At 44.5% G+C, this 19,518-nt stretch overlaps 1 protein-coding gene across 2 annotated transcripts in view; it reads right to left on the bottom strand.

The window, feature by feature from the left end:
* CREB3L2 (cAMP responsive element binding protein 3 like 2) overlaps positions 1-19,518 on the bottom strand; it is a 76,507-nt gene that overhangs the window by 23,446 nt on the left and 33,543 nt on the right. For both annotated transcript variants that reach the window (XM_027445570.3, XM_038177280.2), the window contains exon 2: positions 13,658-13,874. In XM_027445570.3, the coding sequence (XP_027301371.1) occupies positions 13,658-13,874 (217 nt within the window). The remainder of the gene's footprint in view (positions 1-13,657; positions 13,875-19,518) is intronic.

The following is a 19,518-nucleotide window of genomic DNA, read 5'->3' as shown; positions in this document are numbered from 1 at the left end:
CCAGTCCCCACTTACTGCAAGCTCACTAATCAGGAGAAAGCCATGCAACCTTTAATTGAATAAAGTTGACCAGTTTGTCTTGCACTGTCAAGCACTGGAAGAAGGTTGGGCTGGTAAGTTGCTAGCTCCCTGTCTCCATTCATGGGGTAGCGACTGGGGAGGAAAGATGTTTGGCTTGCTGAAAAGGGATTTATTTTCTTCGGTACAGAGTATGACAGAGGGCCAAGAATTCAGGATTCAATCTTTAAAATAATTTCCTAAAGCCAATAAAATCCTTATTTTAAAAAAAAAAAAGCAGATGCATTTTTAGCAGTTGCAATTCTGCCTTTAAAAAATCCCATTCCCATTGCTACTGCTGGGGTTCAGTTGTATATGGTGGTGTCTCCTTCTGCGGCAGATTACCCCACCTCATTACCCCACCCCTCCGTACTGTACCCCAGCAGCACACAGCGCAGTCCTCTGCCACAACTCCTCAGCAGCTGCGAGAGGCACGTCCATAAATCAAGCAGCTGGAATCCAAGGCCAAACACACGGAAGGCAAAAACGTGTTGATTTTCCTTTCAGAGCTCTCTCCTGCCTTCATCCTGCCTCTCCTGCTTGCGAGGCTGATACAAGACCTTCACACATCTCGGCGGACCACGCTGGTGAAATGCCACCAGAGCCGAGCTGCAGGTAGGTAACAAAAATAAGAGCAGTCTCACAGCCTCCGTGTTCGCCTGCCCCTGCTGTTAGGACCACACAGGCAGGCTGCAGGATGGGAGAGGTATGCACAGCGCCAGGGCTGGTCCTTGCTCTGTGGTGGGACCTAACCTCCGCCACTGGCAGGGAAAGGGGTAATCTGAGCAAAGGCACAGCGAGGGATTAAAAATGAAAACACCTATCCTGTAATCAGACGCTCCAGAGCTGCCAGCCCAGCTCTGCCAAGAGCAGTAGCTGTACAGCATGGGCTGAGCACCGTAGTTAAGTTGTTGAAAGGCTCACTCCCGAAGCCTTCCTGGAAACGCAGAATTATAAAAATAGAAGTATTTAAAAAAAAAAAAAAAAAGAGGTAGCATTGTCTAAATATTAACTCAGGAGAGAGGACGTTGCTCTCTTCCCACCCTCCCTCCTGCACCTCCCTCCTTACACACACAAAAACGCCATTCCCTCCCCCTGCCAGTTGTAGAAGTATTTGGTGGACTCCCTCTCGATTGGTGTGTGTAGATCATTCAGATAAGAGCTTTAAAGGAGTAAATTTGCCTGAAAATCCCGAATCCCTTGGCAAATGCAGCTTTCAAATGTTTATTTGGATAACTTCTGCCAAAGCCTTCCCCTCGTGGTACTGCGTGGAGGCTCCGCTTGCTGCCTGTCTCACCTCGGGGTCGAGCTGCACTGTGGCAGTGCCAGCAGCATCCACAAGCTACCTCAGCCTCCCTTAGGGAGGGCAGGCTAATTTTAAACGGGAGTTGTCAGTGAACCAAGTAATTAGCCCTGAGCTTCCTGAGATTTCTATCATCATGCAAGTCGAAGAGGTTTCTTCCAAGGCCATGGGTGCCCAGCAAAACAGGGCACGTCCTCTAAGGCTGCGGGTCTTGATGTTTATCACCTCTCATACCCCAGCTCATCACAAGGGCTCAGCTGCTGTAAGGCAGCAAGACATGCTAGCCTTCAGCCTGTCTCCGTCCTCCCTGGAACCTGACCGTGCTGACAGACCTGACGTCCCTGCCACCGCCACTTAGCTCCGCACTACCTGCTCCGAGTTATTCGAGGCATTAAAGCCAGTCTAACCAGTTCACAGGGTTACAGATGGTTTTTGGAGACAGCAACTCAGTGCATTTGACACTGAGGTAGCTTTGAAGGACTGCATTTAACTCTTCTTTGACATTGCCTTTCATGCATGCGTGGTGACAGCTGTCATTCCAGATGAACCCTCTTGAAGAGCAGTGATGGAGCAGCACACTGGTCAAATCCTACCTCGACACTCCCCTCTCCCTGCTTTTTCCAAGCCCCTACAACACAGTCACCACCTTGGTCACCAATGAATCACTTTCTTCTGACGTCTTCCAGCTCCTGAAGTAGCCGGTGATCTCTCCTCCAAGCCAGGAGAGCTGCAAGTACATTTCCCCTTCCCCTTTCCCCTCTTTCTGAGCACAGTAGTATGACACTACCCGAAAATCATTATAAGTTAATTATTCTAACAACCCCTAAGAGCTTTAGTCTACTCTGCAAAGCCCTGTACTAGCCGAACAAGGAGCCCTTGCCCCAGACTCCTTGAGAATACCGCACAAAACAAGATACATTTAGGCACACAGGGGAAAAATTGACCAGACTACACAACACTGGTCATATTGAAAGGCATGGCACACCCTTCATGACAACATTATTTCTGATGGAGAGGTCTGAAGAACCATGACAGAAGGTTTATGGGGGATGAGAAGAAGCAAGAAGGTGCACATGAAACCTTGAAATGAAATATACACTGGAGGAGAAGGGCAGCGTCTTCTCCAAAACAAGCGAAACGTTTTAAGAGTAGACCACCGGGGTCTGGAAGTTAAAGGTGAGTATTCATCTTAATATCTGTCATGATCTAGGAGGCACACATGAAGTATTGAGACAGAGTCCAAAACAACAGTCTGAGAAAATGCCCTTGGTGACTGTATTGTGGATGGATATGGACAGGGCAGCACTGCATTGCCAAGTTGAGATAAAATACACTGCAAACCACTCAAGAATAAGAAAAGAAAGCCTGAATGAGAGATTTAGATATCAAAATGGCTAGGAAAATCCACAGCCTAAAGATGGTCACTTTGGCTGTTAAAGATCTCTTCTCAGCCTTCAAATCCCTGACACCAAGGTTCACTACTGAGCAAATGATCCTAGCTGCTAGGACCCCTTGCCCAGATGAAATTTCCTATGAACTTCACAGCTCTGTCATGCAATGACTCTCTAGCTGAGAAGCATCCCCCTTCACCTACCTTCTCAGTAAGTCCACGAATGCCAGGCCTTTTGGCACATGAAATCTGTCACTTAAGCCATCCATATACTTTGTGAAACCTCAGCTAAAGATCCTACGTGCAATGCACTAGCACTGTTAAATTGCACATACAGCGTATGTTAACTGAACGTTACAGCTGCAAAGCACCCCGGTATTCAGAAATACCCATGAAGGTTTATTTCAGTGTGTCTTTGCATATTACATAAATCTAAAAATAGCAATGTTCCTAATGTGATTGAAAACGTTCTCTGCAGCACCTGAACCTTACCCAACACACAGAGTGCACGGCACTCCCTTAGCTGGGGTGAATACCATGTTTTGTTATTCCCATTGCCTCTTGCACAGCCTCAACTCTCCTCTACCAAATACATTTCAAATTCAGTTCCTACAGAGTTGTTTAATTCCCTCCTAGGGAACAATCAAAATGCTTCACCAACTGGAATTAATTTCCACAGCAGTCCTGAAAATTCAACTGAGCCACAGAGAGATTAAGGCCAAAAAGTATCTATTAATTTAAAATGACCAACTGGAGACAACCGGAATTGGATTTTTAAGATGATTTAGCACTGTTATTATACTTCACTTTATCAAAACAGTATGCATTGAGTTCAGGTGCAGCTGTGAGCATCTAGCACTTCTGCAAGTTAAACTTCCATTTCAAATCAAGCATCCAGAAAAACAATTCACCACAGTACCCGAGAGTTTGTGACATGCATCTAAGATCTCCCACGTCCAAGACCAAAATTACATTTCTTTAGAAAGCTTTTATGTGCTGCTTTGGTAATTAAGCTGCCTCACTTTTCCTGCAGGCTCTTGCTTAGCATGCCTCTTCTACCTTCTGTTTTTTAAAAAAAAAAAGAAAACAAAAACAAAACACAACAAAACAAGGCAGGAGCCTTACAAAGCACCAAAGAAATTCAGTCAGCGTACTGAACAGAATTGTCACTGATAGGAACAGCTTTTAATATGGACTTTTCTTTGCCAACCGAGCTCATCGTGTGTCCTGCATTGTCCCAGGTACAACGCTGATAACATGTTGTAAGAACCGGTATATGCAATAGCACAGGAGAAGAAGCTCAAAATAAGATGCAATTCCCTCTTTGTGTGTTTAAGTACTGCACATGGTGCATATTTACACAAACTGTCCAAGTAGCAAGCAAACCCTTTCTGTCCTCCACCTTTAGTTTAGAGCCCCTAATCCTACCCCAGGTTCAATCATCTGCAGTTAAAATGGACGATGCTAGTAGGACCTACCCAACATACCACAAGTGGACTTTCCCTTTTTCCTTTCCTTGCTCCACATCCTTATACCCAAAAGGGAAAAGATTGTTCAACGTTTTGCTCAGTGAGAGCTTAAGATCTTTAAAATCCATTATGAAGACTGAGTCACGTCAAAGTGCTTGGCTTTTGGTGCACAACACACCCAAATTCTTAATTTCTCTCCACACTGCTCACCACATACATTACAAAAGTAATTTTCAACAAAAATGGAGTTCACTGCTTCTCTAAGCATCGCAGCTGTAGCAATAATCAGTACATGTGATTTAGGCATACATGAAAAACATACACAACTAAAAAGAGCTGTGTTTGTACAGAAACCAAAACACCACCTCTACAGGTTTCTAACTTTGTCCTTTCAGCTGCCAATATTTCCTGTGAAGAGTCCTGTAACTAGAGGGGGAAGGAAAGCAAAATAAAACAACCCATGTGCTTTGCTGTAAGATGTTTATCAGGTCCCTTTTCTATGAAAATCAGTCAAAACTCTCCCACAGAGCTCTCAGGTAGCTGCCAGCTGCTGAAGTAAGAAGCCAGGTTTCTCCATTCTTTCAAAACAGCACTTAGGAGGCTGTGGTAACTTAGAGAAAAGGACAGAACTACTTTTGCTCCTAAATGTGCTTAAAAGGCTGTTAAGAACCTATAAAAATATGTCAGGGTTAATATATATATATATACACTACTTCTGTATTCATTAAAAAACATGTACGCACATACATATATACATTTATATATTTAGACATATTCTCTTAACAGCACCATGTGGCACTTTCTGGGATATTCATATTTCTCTGATGACCTACAACATTTTACTTCTTCCTTGGCTTTCCCTTTCCTTTTTTTTTTCCCTTTTTAAATTATTTATTTCTATCCAATGTTATGCTTTGCTTTTTAAATACAAATTCTTCAGTCTCACCCAACATACCAACTCCCATCCTCAGAAAGCATACGTGTTCTCCAGTGTCAACTGAATTTCGCCCTCCACAATAGATGTGCAAACAGAGCTTATGAAATAACTAAAAAGACATCCCTTGCTCCTCACGTTCAGCACTATTCATAGAAGAGTTTAACAGAGGCGCTTTTTGCATGCATAGCCAAGTTGAATCATGAACTTGCTCTGTATCTGAAATGAAATTAGAGATGCACTACACATCTCCACCTGTACCCAGACAAGTGGTGAGAACACAAGCATTCAGCAAAACACTGTCTTTTTCACCTCTTTCCTGCAGTAAAAAGGAAGACAGCACCACTAGGCAAACTAAGCCATATGAAGGATGTACCACAGAACCTAATCTTGACGGGCAAAAAAAAGAAACCCAACCAAAAACCAAGGCATACCACCCTTACCATCATGTCAGATGGCAATCACACCGAAAACAGATGCGTGTGCTGCATCGTCACCTGAAACAAGCCTGCAGGTAAGACATGTAAAAGCATCAAGGGTTATGCTTATATGTATAAGCAGAGCAAAGAGGCTGTTCTTGCCTCCTCAAAGTTCACTTTCCAAGGAAAAGATAAAACGGCTAGAGAGGGACAGAACAGGAAGCTTAAGGAGATAGCAACAGACCACTCGTCCAAGTGCTTTGAACATCTATCAGAAGAGACAACTCAGGACAGCATAACACAAGAAGACCCCTAATGCCTCCAAATACTCCCCAGCTCCCATTAAAAAAATTCCCCTCTTCAGCTGCTTCATGGATTTCAGCAAGAGGGCTTGAGTTTGCTCCTTTCAGTCCATGACAGACCTCGCAGTGCCTCCCAACGCAGCACCCATCAGACGTTAATAAGTGGCTCTCAGTCAGGGCAGGAGCTACGCTCACACCAAAGGCCTGCGTGTGCCAAGCATCCCGCCCTCCGCCTGGCCCCACCAGCAGCAGGATGACTGCTCCCTTGTCCTTGCAGGGCCTGGGCTCCCGTAACCGCCCGTCAGACATAAGACACCTTCACAACACCCGAAGCACTCAAGTCCCACCTCCCCTCAGCAAGGCGAGAGCCCGCAGCCATGACAAGCTGACACCGGGGCCCTTGAAATGGCCTCCACAAAGAAGATGCTGTTTGACTGCCAGACTGGGGGCCTTTTTAAAACATCAGGAAGGGGAAATTAAATAAACAGGGAGAGATACAGAGCGCAATAAAGCAGCAGCGATACACAGACATCTCAATGCACGGCAGAAGCGGCCTATCATCTAACGAAGCCTCCTCCTCTCCAAGCAACCCAGAACCCACCCAAGCCCCTCACATTACTTGCAGCACTACCACAGTTGTTAGGACACAAACAGGGACACATTGTTCCTCCCACACCCAAAGAAAGCAAGGTCAATACCCTCTTTTCTTGGGAGAACTTCATAGTTTTTAAACCAGAATCAGCTTCTCACATAAACCCAGTCAGGCGGTATCTCAGGGTTACAGGCTTTGCTTCCACTATTCTTCAGGCTGAGACTGCACGAAAACACAGTTCTTAATGTTTTTATTTTGTTTACAGAGAGAAAAATGTTATTTTTATAGCATCACCCTTAACACATGTGGGAGCGAGATGCTGAAATAGGGGCAAGCTCTCAAACGCCAGCTGCCGAGTCGATGTTCCGCAAATGGGCTTTTATTGCCTCTGAAAATTTTCTCATGCCTGACAAAAAAAAACATTCTGAGAAGCAAAAGCCACCATAAAAGAAGATAAATTCAGTCTTTCTAATCATTCCAATCCCTATATAGGCTCCCCCATCACCTTTCTAGGCAAAGTACACTTTGCACTGTCAGGGAGGTCAGTAGAAAAAAATAATATATAAATATATATATATATATATTTGACGTACTGACGAGAGGTGCAGATTAAGGTGGTGACTGGGATTTACAACCTTAAAGCTCGACAGTATAACGTGCTATGAAAGATTTATTTTTTTTCCAGATATGTGACAATTACCCATAGAAGCACTGTGTTCAATTTAAACAGTTCTCTCTCGGCACTCTGAATTTTTCTCCCCACACGGCTGCTGTGAAGGCACATCTGCATTAAGGCAGCAATCGGGCTTTGACGCACATTAAAAGGACTTAATGCTCACAGCAAATCACTAAGTGAGCATGAGCTCCCAGTGCAACAGTTCAGCTAAAAGAGAATGAGATCACTGGTTCCAGAAACAGCAGGACTGGAAGTGGGAGCAGTATTCCCCTAATATTCATCATCTGGGACATTATTCCAGGGAAATCAGCTCCCACAGTCACTTTATACAGAGTTTTGAAAAGGAACTGCAAGCGTTCCTTTGTTTAGAAAGGAAATGCAAGAATAGCTCCCTGTCCAGAAGATACACCATATAGGGCAGCACCAAAGTGCAGTTCATTTAAACTGTATCCAAGCAGAAATCAAGAGGGAACTTAATCACAGCCTACAAACACCTGGGGAAAGAGGTTTCTGAGCACAGATGATTCTCTACTCCAGCAGGGAAAAGGCCATAAAGAGATCTCACATGTGGAGCTGGAAGCTAAAGAGGGTCTGACTGCAAACACGGTTGTCAATTATAACAGTAAGCGTAAGTGATCACCAGAATTCCTACCTCTAAATCAAAACTAACATTTTTCAGACACGCTGATGCAGAAGTAGAAGTTCCAGCTTGATTCAGAGTGACCTGTTGAGATTTTGGACCTCAGACATATGAAAGGTCAAAAGTCTTTTAATCCTTTTGAACTGCAGATGCTGATAAAGCCTGATTGTTAACCTTCCACATAAAAATCACTCAAATACAAGTTATCATCACCAAACAGCTTCCTCCCCGTAAGGAAACAAACAAAAGAAAAAAATCCACATAAGAAAAAAAGTTTAAAAAAAAAAACAAGTGCAAATCAAGTTGCATTGGCATGCACTCATAAAAATTATCAGTATGTCTTTCATAGCATCTTTTCCAATCACAAATGAAATTCTTTAAAGAAAAGGGAACTGGACAAAGGCAGCATAGAAGAGATTCCACTTCCATTGTTCGCATCCCATGGATTTGGAATTGGGAGAAAAATATTGTCCGAATTGTCTGAAGCAGGACAATGCATATAAACTGTATACATATAACCTGTTATACATATAATAAATACATGACATATCAGTTATACATATACTATATATAAACATATCTATTAAGTATGTATATTCATATAAAAAGTATGAAGACCACCCTGAGCCTAAAGCCCATGGATATCTCCTGTGCAAAAAGGTGGCACGCGGCAGATCACTGCATTGCAGACTCTACACATAAGGAAGCATTCTCCTGTACAAAGCGCTGTCTGGGATGAGGGCTGGATTTGTCATTGCCAGGCTATTTGCACTGGAGAAGTGGGAGCCATGCACAGTGATTTTGTGGGTGTTTCTTTTTCTTCTCCAAACCATGTAGGGAGATTGAGTTGAAGCTTACAAGGAAATTTCGACTTTAAAAGCACACTGCAGGAAAACATAACCTCAGCAATAAAAGTTAAAAACACAACAATACAGGTTATATTCTGGGGCCAGGCCCAGCTTTGGCACAGGCAAGCATAGAACAGAAACACGCCATTTCTGCAGAAATCACTGTCAAACCTTTAGCCAAGGCAAGCTGCTTCAAATCCAAGTGCAACTTCAAAGCATTCCTGAGAAGGAAAGCATGAACAGGAGGGCAGGTGGGGACCAAGACAGGCCTCAGAAACAGAGCCTGCGGGGGACTAGGAAAGGAAGGCACCCAGCCACCTGGCCCCAATCTGAGGAGAAAAAAACAAGTTAAGGACTAGTCAGCTGTTCACTCTCTCACCTCTGCAAGGCTCACCAAGTGAAAAACAAACAAAAAAAACAAATGCACCCATTGCTAGCCACTGTCTGATCATTGTAGCTTATCCCAGAGGATTAAAAGCCCCACACAGATGCTGCAGCCCCTGCCCTGTAGGTTTTCACCTACTGACCTAACAAGTCCAAAACAAGAGGCAGTGGCTGTCCCAAGGAGTTTGTCCCTTACAGCAGACAACGAATGGTGAGAGGGCAGGGCTGGACCCAAGCCATACAGGAGGCTAATCACAATCACTGCTGAAATTCCTGGCTCACCTTGCTTGCCTTCTTTTCCAACCACTGCAAAGACAACTGGAGAAAGACATGCACCAACTGTAACAGAAAGCTTTTCTTCCCTAACCATTTACAACTACTGGAGGCAAACCTGTGCCCTGAAAGACCCCAATGGGTCCAAGAAGTTTCCTTACCCACCAGCCTTTTTCTCAGTCTCCCCTCCCAACTTCTTCATATGTTCTTCCAAGAAGCATTTTTCACTTCGTAACAAACCACCATGCATCTTCACAGCTACTCTGCAGTTATGTCTTAAAAGCCGGGGCTCACAACCAGAAAGCAGAAACCTGCTGTGAGCAGGGCAGCAGCCAGTGGTGCTCTCAGTACCTGGGATGCAGTCTCCTTTCTTGTCCTCCCCTGGATCCCTCCCCAAGCCAGGATCCTTACTCTCCGACCGGTTCCAGCAAACAAAAGTGTATGGTCAGCCAGCTGCAAACAACCTTTCTCTCAAGTATCTTTAGTCTTAAAAGTTTATGCAAAATTGAATATAAGAATAGATTCTGGGAAAAAAAAAAAAAAGCAACAACGTACCAGATGTCTTGCACACATCTGCTTTAAAATAGTTACACCTGCGAGTGCATTCATAAGCTGGAGATTTCAGGACTGGTGCTTTCAGAGAGTGCACATGTTAGCAACAACCTGTGAGTGCTTGAAAAAGCTCTTCATCACAAAGCCAGGGAAATAATCTGAATACAAACAGGTCAGAATGAATAATTGGGAAATACTGGCGCCTGGACCTTGAACTTATGAACACTTATAAACATTTTCACCTTGCAGTCAATGGGATGTCTCAAAAGAGCTGAGCCTAGGCACACTTGCCAGGCTTTATACCTCCAGCACTTTTTTTTTTTTATTGTTGTTGCCTTTTTTTTTTTTTTGACTCTAGCTAAGATTGCCCAACAGGACGCTGCTCCAGCTGCCCCAAGGTGCTGCTCCCACGGGAGCCCCCAGCCTTGGCCAGGTTGCAGGATGCACACCCACAACCACCATCTGCAATGCACCCATTACCAAGGAAACAAACTTCAGGCTATTTTTAAAGGCAGCCAGGCAGGCAAGGACACCAGGCCCATGTCAAAAAAGCACCCTCCCGGCCCCCCACTGCCCTCTGTGGGGTCACCCTCCTTCCTCCTGTCCCACCTGAAGGCTGGGCCAGCACAGGGCTCACCAGCCACCTCCAGCTCTCAGCTAGCACCCAAGGGCTGAGCAGCAGATTAGTCTCACGCAATTAAAATGCACTGAGTTAAAAGCAGCGACGTGCTGGAAGCCAGCTGGCGTCTAAATATACCGAGGCACATTGCACTTGAGACTTTACCTTTGTGGCAAGGAGCTAGCAGCTCCAGGTTACACTGACAGAATGCTGCTGGCATGACAACTCCAGCAGGGACCAAAACAGGTGCCTTTGCCAAGTACATATTCCCTACTCGTACAGGCTAAGGGGTCTGGTCCTAGAAATCCCTCCTTTTCCCCTCCCCTTGCACGTTCTCCCTATTTGCCTGCCCATAAACTCCCACTGACAGAGGGGCCAGCACACCCTGGGGATCCAGCCACCAGCACTCATTGCTAGGAGAATTACAAAGCGTCCAAAAAGAGAGTTATAAAGAAGAAATGTCACATCATTGACTTTACTGTAAAACGAGGACAAAGCCTGTTTACCACATGCTTTGTGCAAAACCCTAGACCCTTAGTCCTCTGGAGCTAAAGGTGAAGCTCTGAAACGGCATCCAAGCTCCGCTTGATCACTGTGTGCCCTCTTCTTTTTTGCACCACTCCCACCGCAGGCAAGTGCCCACGCATGCACACACGCATGCAAGAACCTCACACGAGCCTCCTCATCAGCCTGTTTCTGCCCTCAGTCCTGCAGGGCTGGATCTATGGAAATGATCATGGAAACACAACAGCAAGAGCCCAGCAATCTGCCCAGTGGGGCAGTTATCTGGAGAAGATGAATTTTTTGCTCATTAGTTATATTAGCCCCTCTGCCAAGGGAACTGGAGTTCACCAGGGTTGCCAAGAGCATTGTGTGCCTCCACTGACTAATAACAAAGATGCTTTCAATCTTCAGCACCAGATCCTGCAGTACTGCCACCTGCAAAATATCCCCTCTCTCTCCCTTGTGGGCTCGAGGACTGAAAAATTATCAGCATGATGCAATTTGGATATATATTTCAGACATCCATGTTAACTGTAATACTGTGTTTCTCTGTGTTTCTCAAGTGTTTCTCTGAGCTTCAACATTTTGAAGTCAATACACATTGAAAGGTTCATGAGAGTCATTCCAGGGTGAAGATTAAATAAAATCCCAAACACCAAGAACAATTCCTCCTCCTCCTCCTCCTCCTCCTCTCTTACGAAACACTGCAGAATGAGCAGAAGATGAAATACTTTCCATTCATTTTCTATTTTTAAACCCACTTGTTAATGTTTCTTGGCTTTTTAAAATATCATTTGACTAGAGCTCTATTAATTACCCAGTAGTCTCAGCAGTATGAATTTCTTCAGGATTTTTCCCCAAAGGGAACTCCCCTCACTTTTAGCCTAGTTTGGAGCTTCTCTCCGTTAACTTCTGGGGAAGCTTGTTTTCTGAAGTTTCTTCTGCTTGTTCTCCTGCCACAATAAAAGTTTCTATCATCTCCTGTATGTATTAATTTAAAGATATTCACATAAAAGAGTTTGGAAATACAAAAAGGGAAGGCTTTATATAGATGATGTTTCCAGACCATCTCTAAAAACCCGGTCTCACCTTGAAAAGCCTTCTCACAGGTTTTACTTGTTGTCCTCAGCGAAACACAGCCAAACGTGAAATCTGCAGCAGGCCCCACCTTGTCTGAAGAGAGTGTTTTGGGCTACAAAACTGCCAGCCTTTGTAAACTCATGACCTGGTGGATCTTCATAAACAGCTTAGCCTGTTAATGCTCAGACATAAGCACTAATCTCTCTCTGCCTTTTATTGCGACATAGCTTAGTACTCTACTGCATTTCACTGTAAACCTCATGTTGAACACATAAACAGATCATTAGGGGTGAAATTCTGCCACATCGAGTACTCCTAAGAGATGCCAGTTATTCATGTCCTCACTCCTCCACCAGCACTAGCTTTTAACTTGAACTCCCCTCCCTGCCAGCAGGTATCTTCATACCAGAACAAACAGGTTGGATCCCGTCCTCCCACCGTTCCTGCATTTCCATTTTTTTCCCTTCCAGATGTTTATAACAGCTGAATTAAACATGACTGCTAAAAAATGCCAGTGGCGTTCATCATATCCTGTGCATCACCATTTCCCACAACATTTATAATGCTGCAGTCACTGCCTTCACAAAATCACCAATGGCTTCTTGATGCTTTTCATTCTTTGCCTTTGTTTTCTTCTTTTCTTAGAAGTATAAAGACAAAAAAAAAAAAAAAAGAAACAGGACTTCAGCAAGACAGCTTTAAAGACTGGAGCACCTGAAGTTGCATTCCTGCACATGTATTTAAAAAATAAAATAAGATGAGCAAGTTTTCATTTGGGGATACCAGAAAGCTCCACATACTCACTACTAAAAATAACTTTAGTTTAAAGGGAGGGGGGTGTTTTTTATTAAACCTGAAGTGATGTAGGTTGGAAGAGACCTGTGGAGATCAGCTTTCCCAATCCTTTGCTCAAAGCACAGCCAGCTCAGATGAGATTACACAGGGCCTATTCTGGCTCAGCCTTGGATACGTCCACAGACAAAGACAGACTCTGACACCTGTTCAAGCATTTGACCCACTCATGGTGAAAAGGATTTTCTTAGCATCCAACTGGAATTCCCCTTCTTGCAACTTCTATCGTTACTCTTGTGCTATCACTGTGCATCTCTGAGAGGAGCCTGGCCCTGTCTTCTCTGCATCCTTGCATCACAGAGCTGTACACTGCAATAAGATCTCCCCTCTGCATTTTCTGCTGAAGACTTCCTTACATGTCCCATTCTACAGTACCCAGACTTTACTCATTTGGTTTATCGATCTCCATTTATCTTCAACAGCCACAGATTCGGATACACAGAAACAAGTGTATTTTTGGACCTTCTCCCATTTATTTTGGATGAACTCTTCAATTTTAATTCAATACGTTAACAGTGAGAAGTTAGTGATTTCTGTTGAGCACAACTTCCTCGTGCGTGGACAAGTTTCTTTAACCACAATGCCCACAGACTTAAAGAAATCCCCTCTGTAACTTCACTGTAGGTATCCCAGCTAGCACAGAAAGTCCACATGCACCCTTGGTGCATCACCACCCCACCAGGAACTTTTCATTACTCCACCACCACGGCAAGCAAACAAGGACTTGGTGGAACAACAGGAATTTTGCACACATCAGTACTACCTTCGTTGAAGTTGTCATCGTTGGAGATGTGGGTGAGGGGAGACTGGGGCCGGGAGTCCCCACACAGGGAATAGCTGTGCTCTGCCTGGATGAGGGGCGCCGGGGATGCTGGAGACAGCTCCACCTCCATCACTTCATTCTTCTCAGACAAGAAGGGATCGTTCAAGAGCTGGCCTAGGACATCTGGAGAGAACTCATCCAGGAACTCTGTGAAGTGCTGAGGAGATAAAAAGGGGAAAAAAAAGTCTATCTCCTTGTCTGTCTGTCTTGTCAATGACAGGAGAGCATTGATCAGAAGAATCCTAGTATCTGCACCAGGCATCTGTGCCAGCCAGCAGCAGGAACTACCAGCCCTGCTTACAGACCTCCTGCTACAATCACTTCTTCCAGTTGAAAAACTACAGCTAGACCAGCTGTCCTCTCATAGGCATACACTGAAACAGAAAGGTCTGTGATTAACTCACAACAAAAATGGAAAATAGAATATTTTTTAGTAGCCATACCCTGAAGCAAGCTCCTTGTTCGCCCCAAACATACTCAGCATGCCACCACCAACGTGCTACCACATGTCACCAGACAGCGTGAAAGCTCCTGCAGGATTTATTGTCAGAATGCTTTGTGTGTGGAATCAAACATACTGGGTTAATGTTCACTGAAGTACAGAGAAAAAAAAGGAAACGTACCCCAGCACAGACCCTCTGCCACTGCCAAATGACAATTCCAACTGCCCAGACCAGGCGATGTGCTCTAGCAAAACGGGTCCACACACATCTCCAGACAAGCAAGCAATGCATTTGCTATGCAGTAGATTTCCTGGCCAATTTATATATCTATTTCAGAAGTAGCATTCCAGCTAGGACAAGAGCACTCATCCAGTTTCTAGGCCCCACAGCTGGAGCTCCTGCCAGCCAGTACTAATTACCACTTTATTTATTACACTGGGTGCATTACACTGACAATGCATGGTATGTCTGCGTGCACCACAAATAACTTTGTGCTTGTTTCTTATTCAAAATGAGCACAAACCAAATCTCCTGATCGTGATTTTCTTCCTTGAGACCCCAGTGCAGTTCCCATCAATATCCAAAAATTCTGCGGCTCTTTCTGTTTTCATTTCAAATGTCAGAAGACATCTTGGACAGACCAAGAAACTGCATTGCAAAAAACTATTCCTGCTCATCTTATTCACACAAAGAATTCTATTTTAGTACAAAAATGTTTGTACAATGAATTATAATGAGCTTTTCCAAACAATCAGGCATTATCTACCATTTTATATAGGAGGCTTTGTCAGCTGGGGCACAGTCCTAAGTCTGTTTGATTTGCTCTGTTTTTGCAGGCAGTATTGATCTTGGCTCTTCGTCTTGCTCTCTCCTGCAGAAACAAACACTGAAATTCAAGATCTGACTTCCTGTAGGCTAAATTAAGAATTAAACTAGTCAATATTGCATGAATCCACGAGGGAAGTGGTGTGCTTACACCTCTCGCATGCACATTGCACAGCTCCAGCAGCATTTGTGGCCTCAAAGCCTGATGCTGGAAAACACTGAGCTCAGTTGTCTCTTACAGAGCCCACGATACATTTGAAGGGACACCAGCGCCTCTTCCAAGATGCTCACTAATACTAACTGGAACTTCTTTCAAAATTAGAAAGGCTTCAGTCAATTCTGACAGACACTGAGGGAAAGAAAATATTTACTAAACATAAGGCAACAAACAGAGAACCACAGTTATTATGCACAAACAACAAGCTGGCTAAAATAAAGCATTTACAAATGGCAAAATGGATTCATAGTCTTGTATTAGCTTGCTATGAATGATAGCTGTACTAAAATTCTCAGACGACTCAGCAAGAAGGTCATCACCACATTAGAAAGGCATTTTTATTTTAATTTCAATACCCAAGGACTCACTCTTCACAGCCAGGGCTGCTTCCCAATATCTGCAAGGCTAAATGTATAAACTACTACTCCCTACTAAGCAAAGCAGAAAGAGAAAGGATGCTCAGGACTAGCTGAATACCCTCGTGTAGCAATAAGAACACTGAGTAAAGAAAGGTAAGCAGCTGTCAAAGTGTGAACAAGGGACAGTAATGCTTCCCCACCATGATAAAAGGCAAGGATGAACCTACAAAAAGCAGTGCTTTGCTTAGAAAGAACTTTTTCCCCATAGTCTACGCGCTTCTTTTCCTTCAAGCTAGTAGTAAGTGTCAATTATATTTGCTTGCATATTGTCCTAAAACTGGCTAGAACATTTCCCTCTATCTAACTCCTGCATACATTACTCTGACTGATGACTAACATAAGCTGAAAATGGGCTGCTACAGCATTTGTACACTGGTTTCAAGACACAGCTACATTACCAGCAGCAGCATCTAACCTGAGGATGTCACCCTGGAAAATATCATACCTAAGTGCTGACTTAGTCTGACACAATTCAGTTGTTCTAAATTAAAACAGACCCAGCTGAAAGACAAAGTGACCACAGGCTACTCAGCTATTTTTGGCAAATTCACACAAAGATTTCTGCTCACTTTCTACATACCACTGTTTCAATACTGATGAAATTCGTATCAATTGATATTTTATTTCTTCCACTTGCTTAAAGTTAGTTTAGATTTTTTTTTCTTTCTACATGAGGAATTTTCCTAAAACCAGTTCAGGAAAAGCAACAGAGGAAGCAAACATTTAACTTCCCGAAACCAGACAAAAAGAGAAGCTTGGGGTAAAGAAGGGAGTTCAACATGTTCCTCAACATGTGTCCTTTCTCCTTCTCAATTGCAGCTGCAAAGCTGACAAGCAGCAAGCTGTGAGGAAGAAAAGAAAGTGCACGTACAACAGAAGTGTCTGACAGTAAATAAATGCTCCGTCCATTTTTAAAATAAAAAAGTTCTTTCATTTTGTTATCATGTTTTAATCTTATTTTTAATGGTCTGTGATATAACTTTGAACACTGGCCAGCAAAGAAGCCTCCAACAAGGACCACAAGCCAGACTGGTCTCAGTGGAGAGATTCAGTTTTGGGGGACCTGGACTTCTCAGTCATTAGAAAAAACAACACTGCTTGAATCACAGGAATATTTTGTATATACATGTCTCTACTACAGTGAACACGTGAAGCTATCTTGCTTTTTTTTCTTTTTATAAGGAAAACAATAGTCTCATTGAAAGCAGCCCTGTTTGCTTACAGAATTAAAAAAGAAAAGGCATTTAAGCAGCAGCTACAGCTGAAGCTTTTAGTAGTTAGGCAGCCAGTTCCTCACAGTTTAGACCTAACCCTAAACTGCTCTCCTCTACCCTTTCAAGGCACGTCGTCCCATCACCAACCCTCCTCCTCTCCTCGCTCTGTTTCCACACACACTGCAGGCATCAGCAGCCACTTTCAGAGCTGAAAAGCCACCAAGCAGCCCTCCATTCTGACAGTGCAGCAACCACCCCTGCACTCAGGAAGAGGAAAGGGCAATTTCGGGAGGAAACGGAGAATTTTACACTGCCAGAAAGTGAATATACATTTGGTTGAAGAAGAAAGAAGTTCTTTGTCTGCGGCTTTCAACTTGGCATCTTTCCCCAACAAAGTTTACCTTTTTAAAAAAAAGAGAAAAGAACACTCGCATGAAAAAAGTGTTTTTCAGAAAACAAACAAACAAACAAACAAAAGCCTCTGCAGAGAGCTCTGTTGCCAGCTTCCTGCTATCCTCACACACCACTGCCAGTGACAGCACTAATTGCAGCTACACTGCTACAAGGAGTCCACTTGAATTATTAAACCCTCCTCCCCACAGAGCAACGCGATGTGTTCAGCTGGGATTTTAAACTCCGTAAAAAGTCGTGGATTTAGGACAGCCGTAACCTTATCTTCCACTTCCCCTTCTCCCAGAGCACAGCAAAGACAAACAAAACACCAGGGCTCGTGTTTGCAGGGGGAAAGCTGCAGCTCCACAGAGTTTCGCCGCTGATCTGCTTGGACGTGGGCTCCCGCCTATGAGCCAGGTGCTCTGGGGGAACACAAAACACCTACAGACATCGGCCCCGCGGTGTGCAAACAGGAGAGAGCTCTTGCATCCGGGCATGCGGTGGATTTTGGATGGCTCTTAGAAAGTCCTATCTGGCTGCAGGCCAAGTGAGCCGCAGGCTGCAGCTCTCACAGCCTCGGACTGTTCCTGCCAGACAAAGCCCCTTTTCTCCAGCTCTGCCTAGGGGACAATTTTTTTGTCTTGCTTGTCTGCTCAAATGAGCATCTCTGAGGTAAAACAGACTCAGGTTTTGGTCAGGTTTTGGTAGTTTCATGGGAGGGCTGGCTTCTGCAGCAGATAGCCTGAAGGCAGACCAGGGCAGAGCTAGTGCTGATTATCTCAAGGTGTCACGTTATCAGGACAAAGAATGAAACAGGCATGCCCAGGAAAATGGCTTTCGAAGAACTCACTAAAAAAGGAGTGAAGCCGAGAACCCCAGACGACATTCCGTAACTACGGTTAAATTATTAATCAAGTGACGTGCTTGGCTGAGCCTGGAAAATGTACTGTGTCAAATAGGAGACCTACTACGTGCTTCCCACAAGAGTACACACAAGGTTTTCCAGCAAAGATATCCCAGATGGGAGCTGCAACAGCGGCACCTCGGCCCACCACAGGCACCAGGACCCTGCTTGCCAGCCAAGTGCTACAAGCAGGCTGTGCCCTGCACTCCAGACAAATCCTACAAGCACGCCGTGTTCTTCAAGTGTCAATCCAAGAGCAAGCTGGCCTACATGCAATGTGCTGGGGCGAGAACCAGCCACAAATTTAAGATATTCCCCTCCAGGGAGTCACTGCTCCTGCCCAGCTCCCCGAGTCAGGGCAGCGGGCCTGCCGCTCCTGGAGGGATGCACGTCCCCCTCCACAACAGGAACCCCCTGTGTGGGAGCATCGCTTCTGTCCACCAGGCACTTGGGATAAAAGTGAAGCCCACCCTTGGCCTGTGGGTAAAAAACTGCCCAATATTAACCACTTGTAAGGTCTGAGCTGCAATAACGGGAGCAGGGAGTAAGGCAGAGACTGCATCCTTTCCTCTGTACCAAAAGAATATGCAGAGTGGACATCATGTACAAGGCAGTACTCACAGACAAGATATGGAGATAGGGGAGACAAATCAGTCCCCATCTGTAGGGATGTACATACGCACCCCAGGCATGAATTTGTCCCCACCCACAGTTTCCTCTCTCACCCTAAGTTAATTTGGAGAAGAGGGAATCATCTATTCCGCAGCTCTTTCATGGTTTGTATAATCAAAGGTGCGTAGGAGATAAAAGAGCATCACAAAAGATAGCACCATTTCCAGTTAATGACATCAAACACCAAGAAGAGTGGCTACATGGAGATACCATCTCCTTTTCAAGGAGCCAAACACACATTTCACAAGCATCTGGCAGCTGCTTATATGGTAGCTGAGGAGGTCTGACTAGGAGTCACCGCTGTTAACACAAGGCTTCAAACCCTGGGGCGTCCAGGCAAGGTGCCAGTGGTTAAAGATGGCACATACGTGCTATTCTGCCTCAGTGGGCTCAGCCCTAGACTTGGTTGTATGACAAGAGCTGTCAAAGGCACCACACACAGCTCTACCTGGGTTTGAAAGTGCAGCATCTGCCTAAGTCCTGGAGCAGAGATCTGCCCTCTCCAGCTAATGAAGAACCTTGCCTAGAGACATTGCTCATGGAGGACTGCATACACAATCCTACCAATGGTGATGATGCAGCAGAGAAGTCCACAACTTTCTGCATACTCCCCCCGAAGGCAATTTCTAAAAAGCTCCCTGAACACCTGTGTTTTCTTCCCAGACATGTTGCTGGTGGTGCAGTTGGCTTTCCTGTTTCACGTTCACCAGCAAT

This window comes from Anas platyrhynchos, chromosome 1, assembly GCF_047663525.1.
Source record: "Anas platyrhynchos isolate ZD024472 breed Pekin duck chromosome 1, IASCAAS_PekinDuck_T2T, whole genome shotgun sequence".
NCBI classification, from domain to species: Eukaryota; Metazoa; Chordata; class Aves; order Anseriformes; family Anatidae; genus Anas; species Anas platyrhynchos.
Note: the sequence above shows the minus strand (reverse complement) of the source record. Positions and strands in the feature narration are given on the sequence as shown.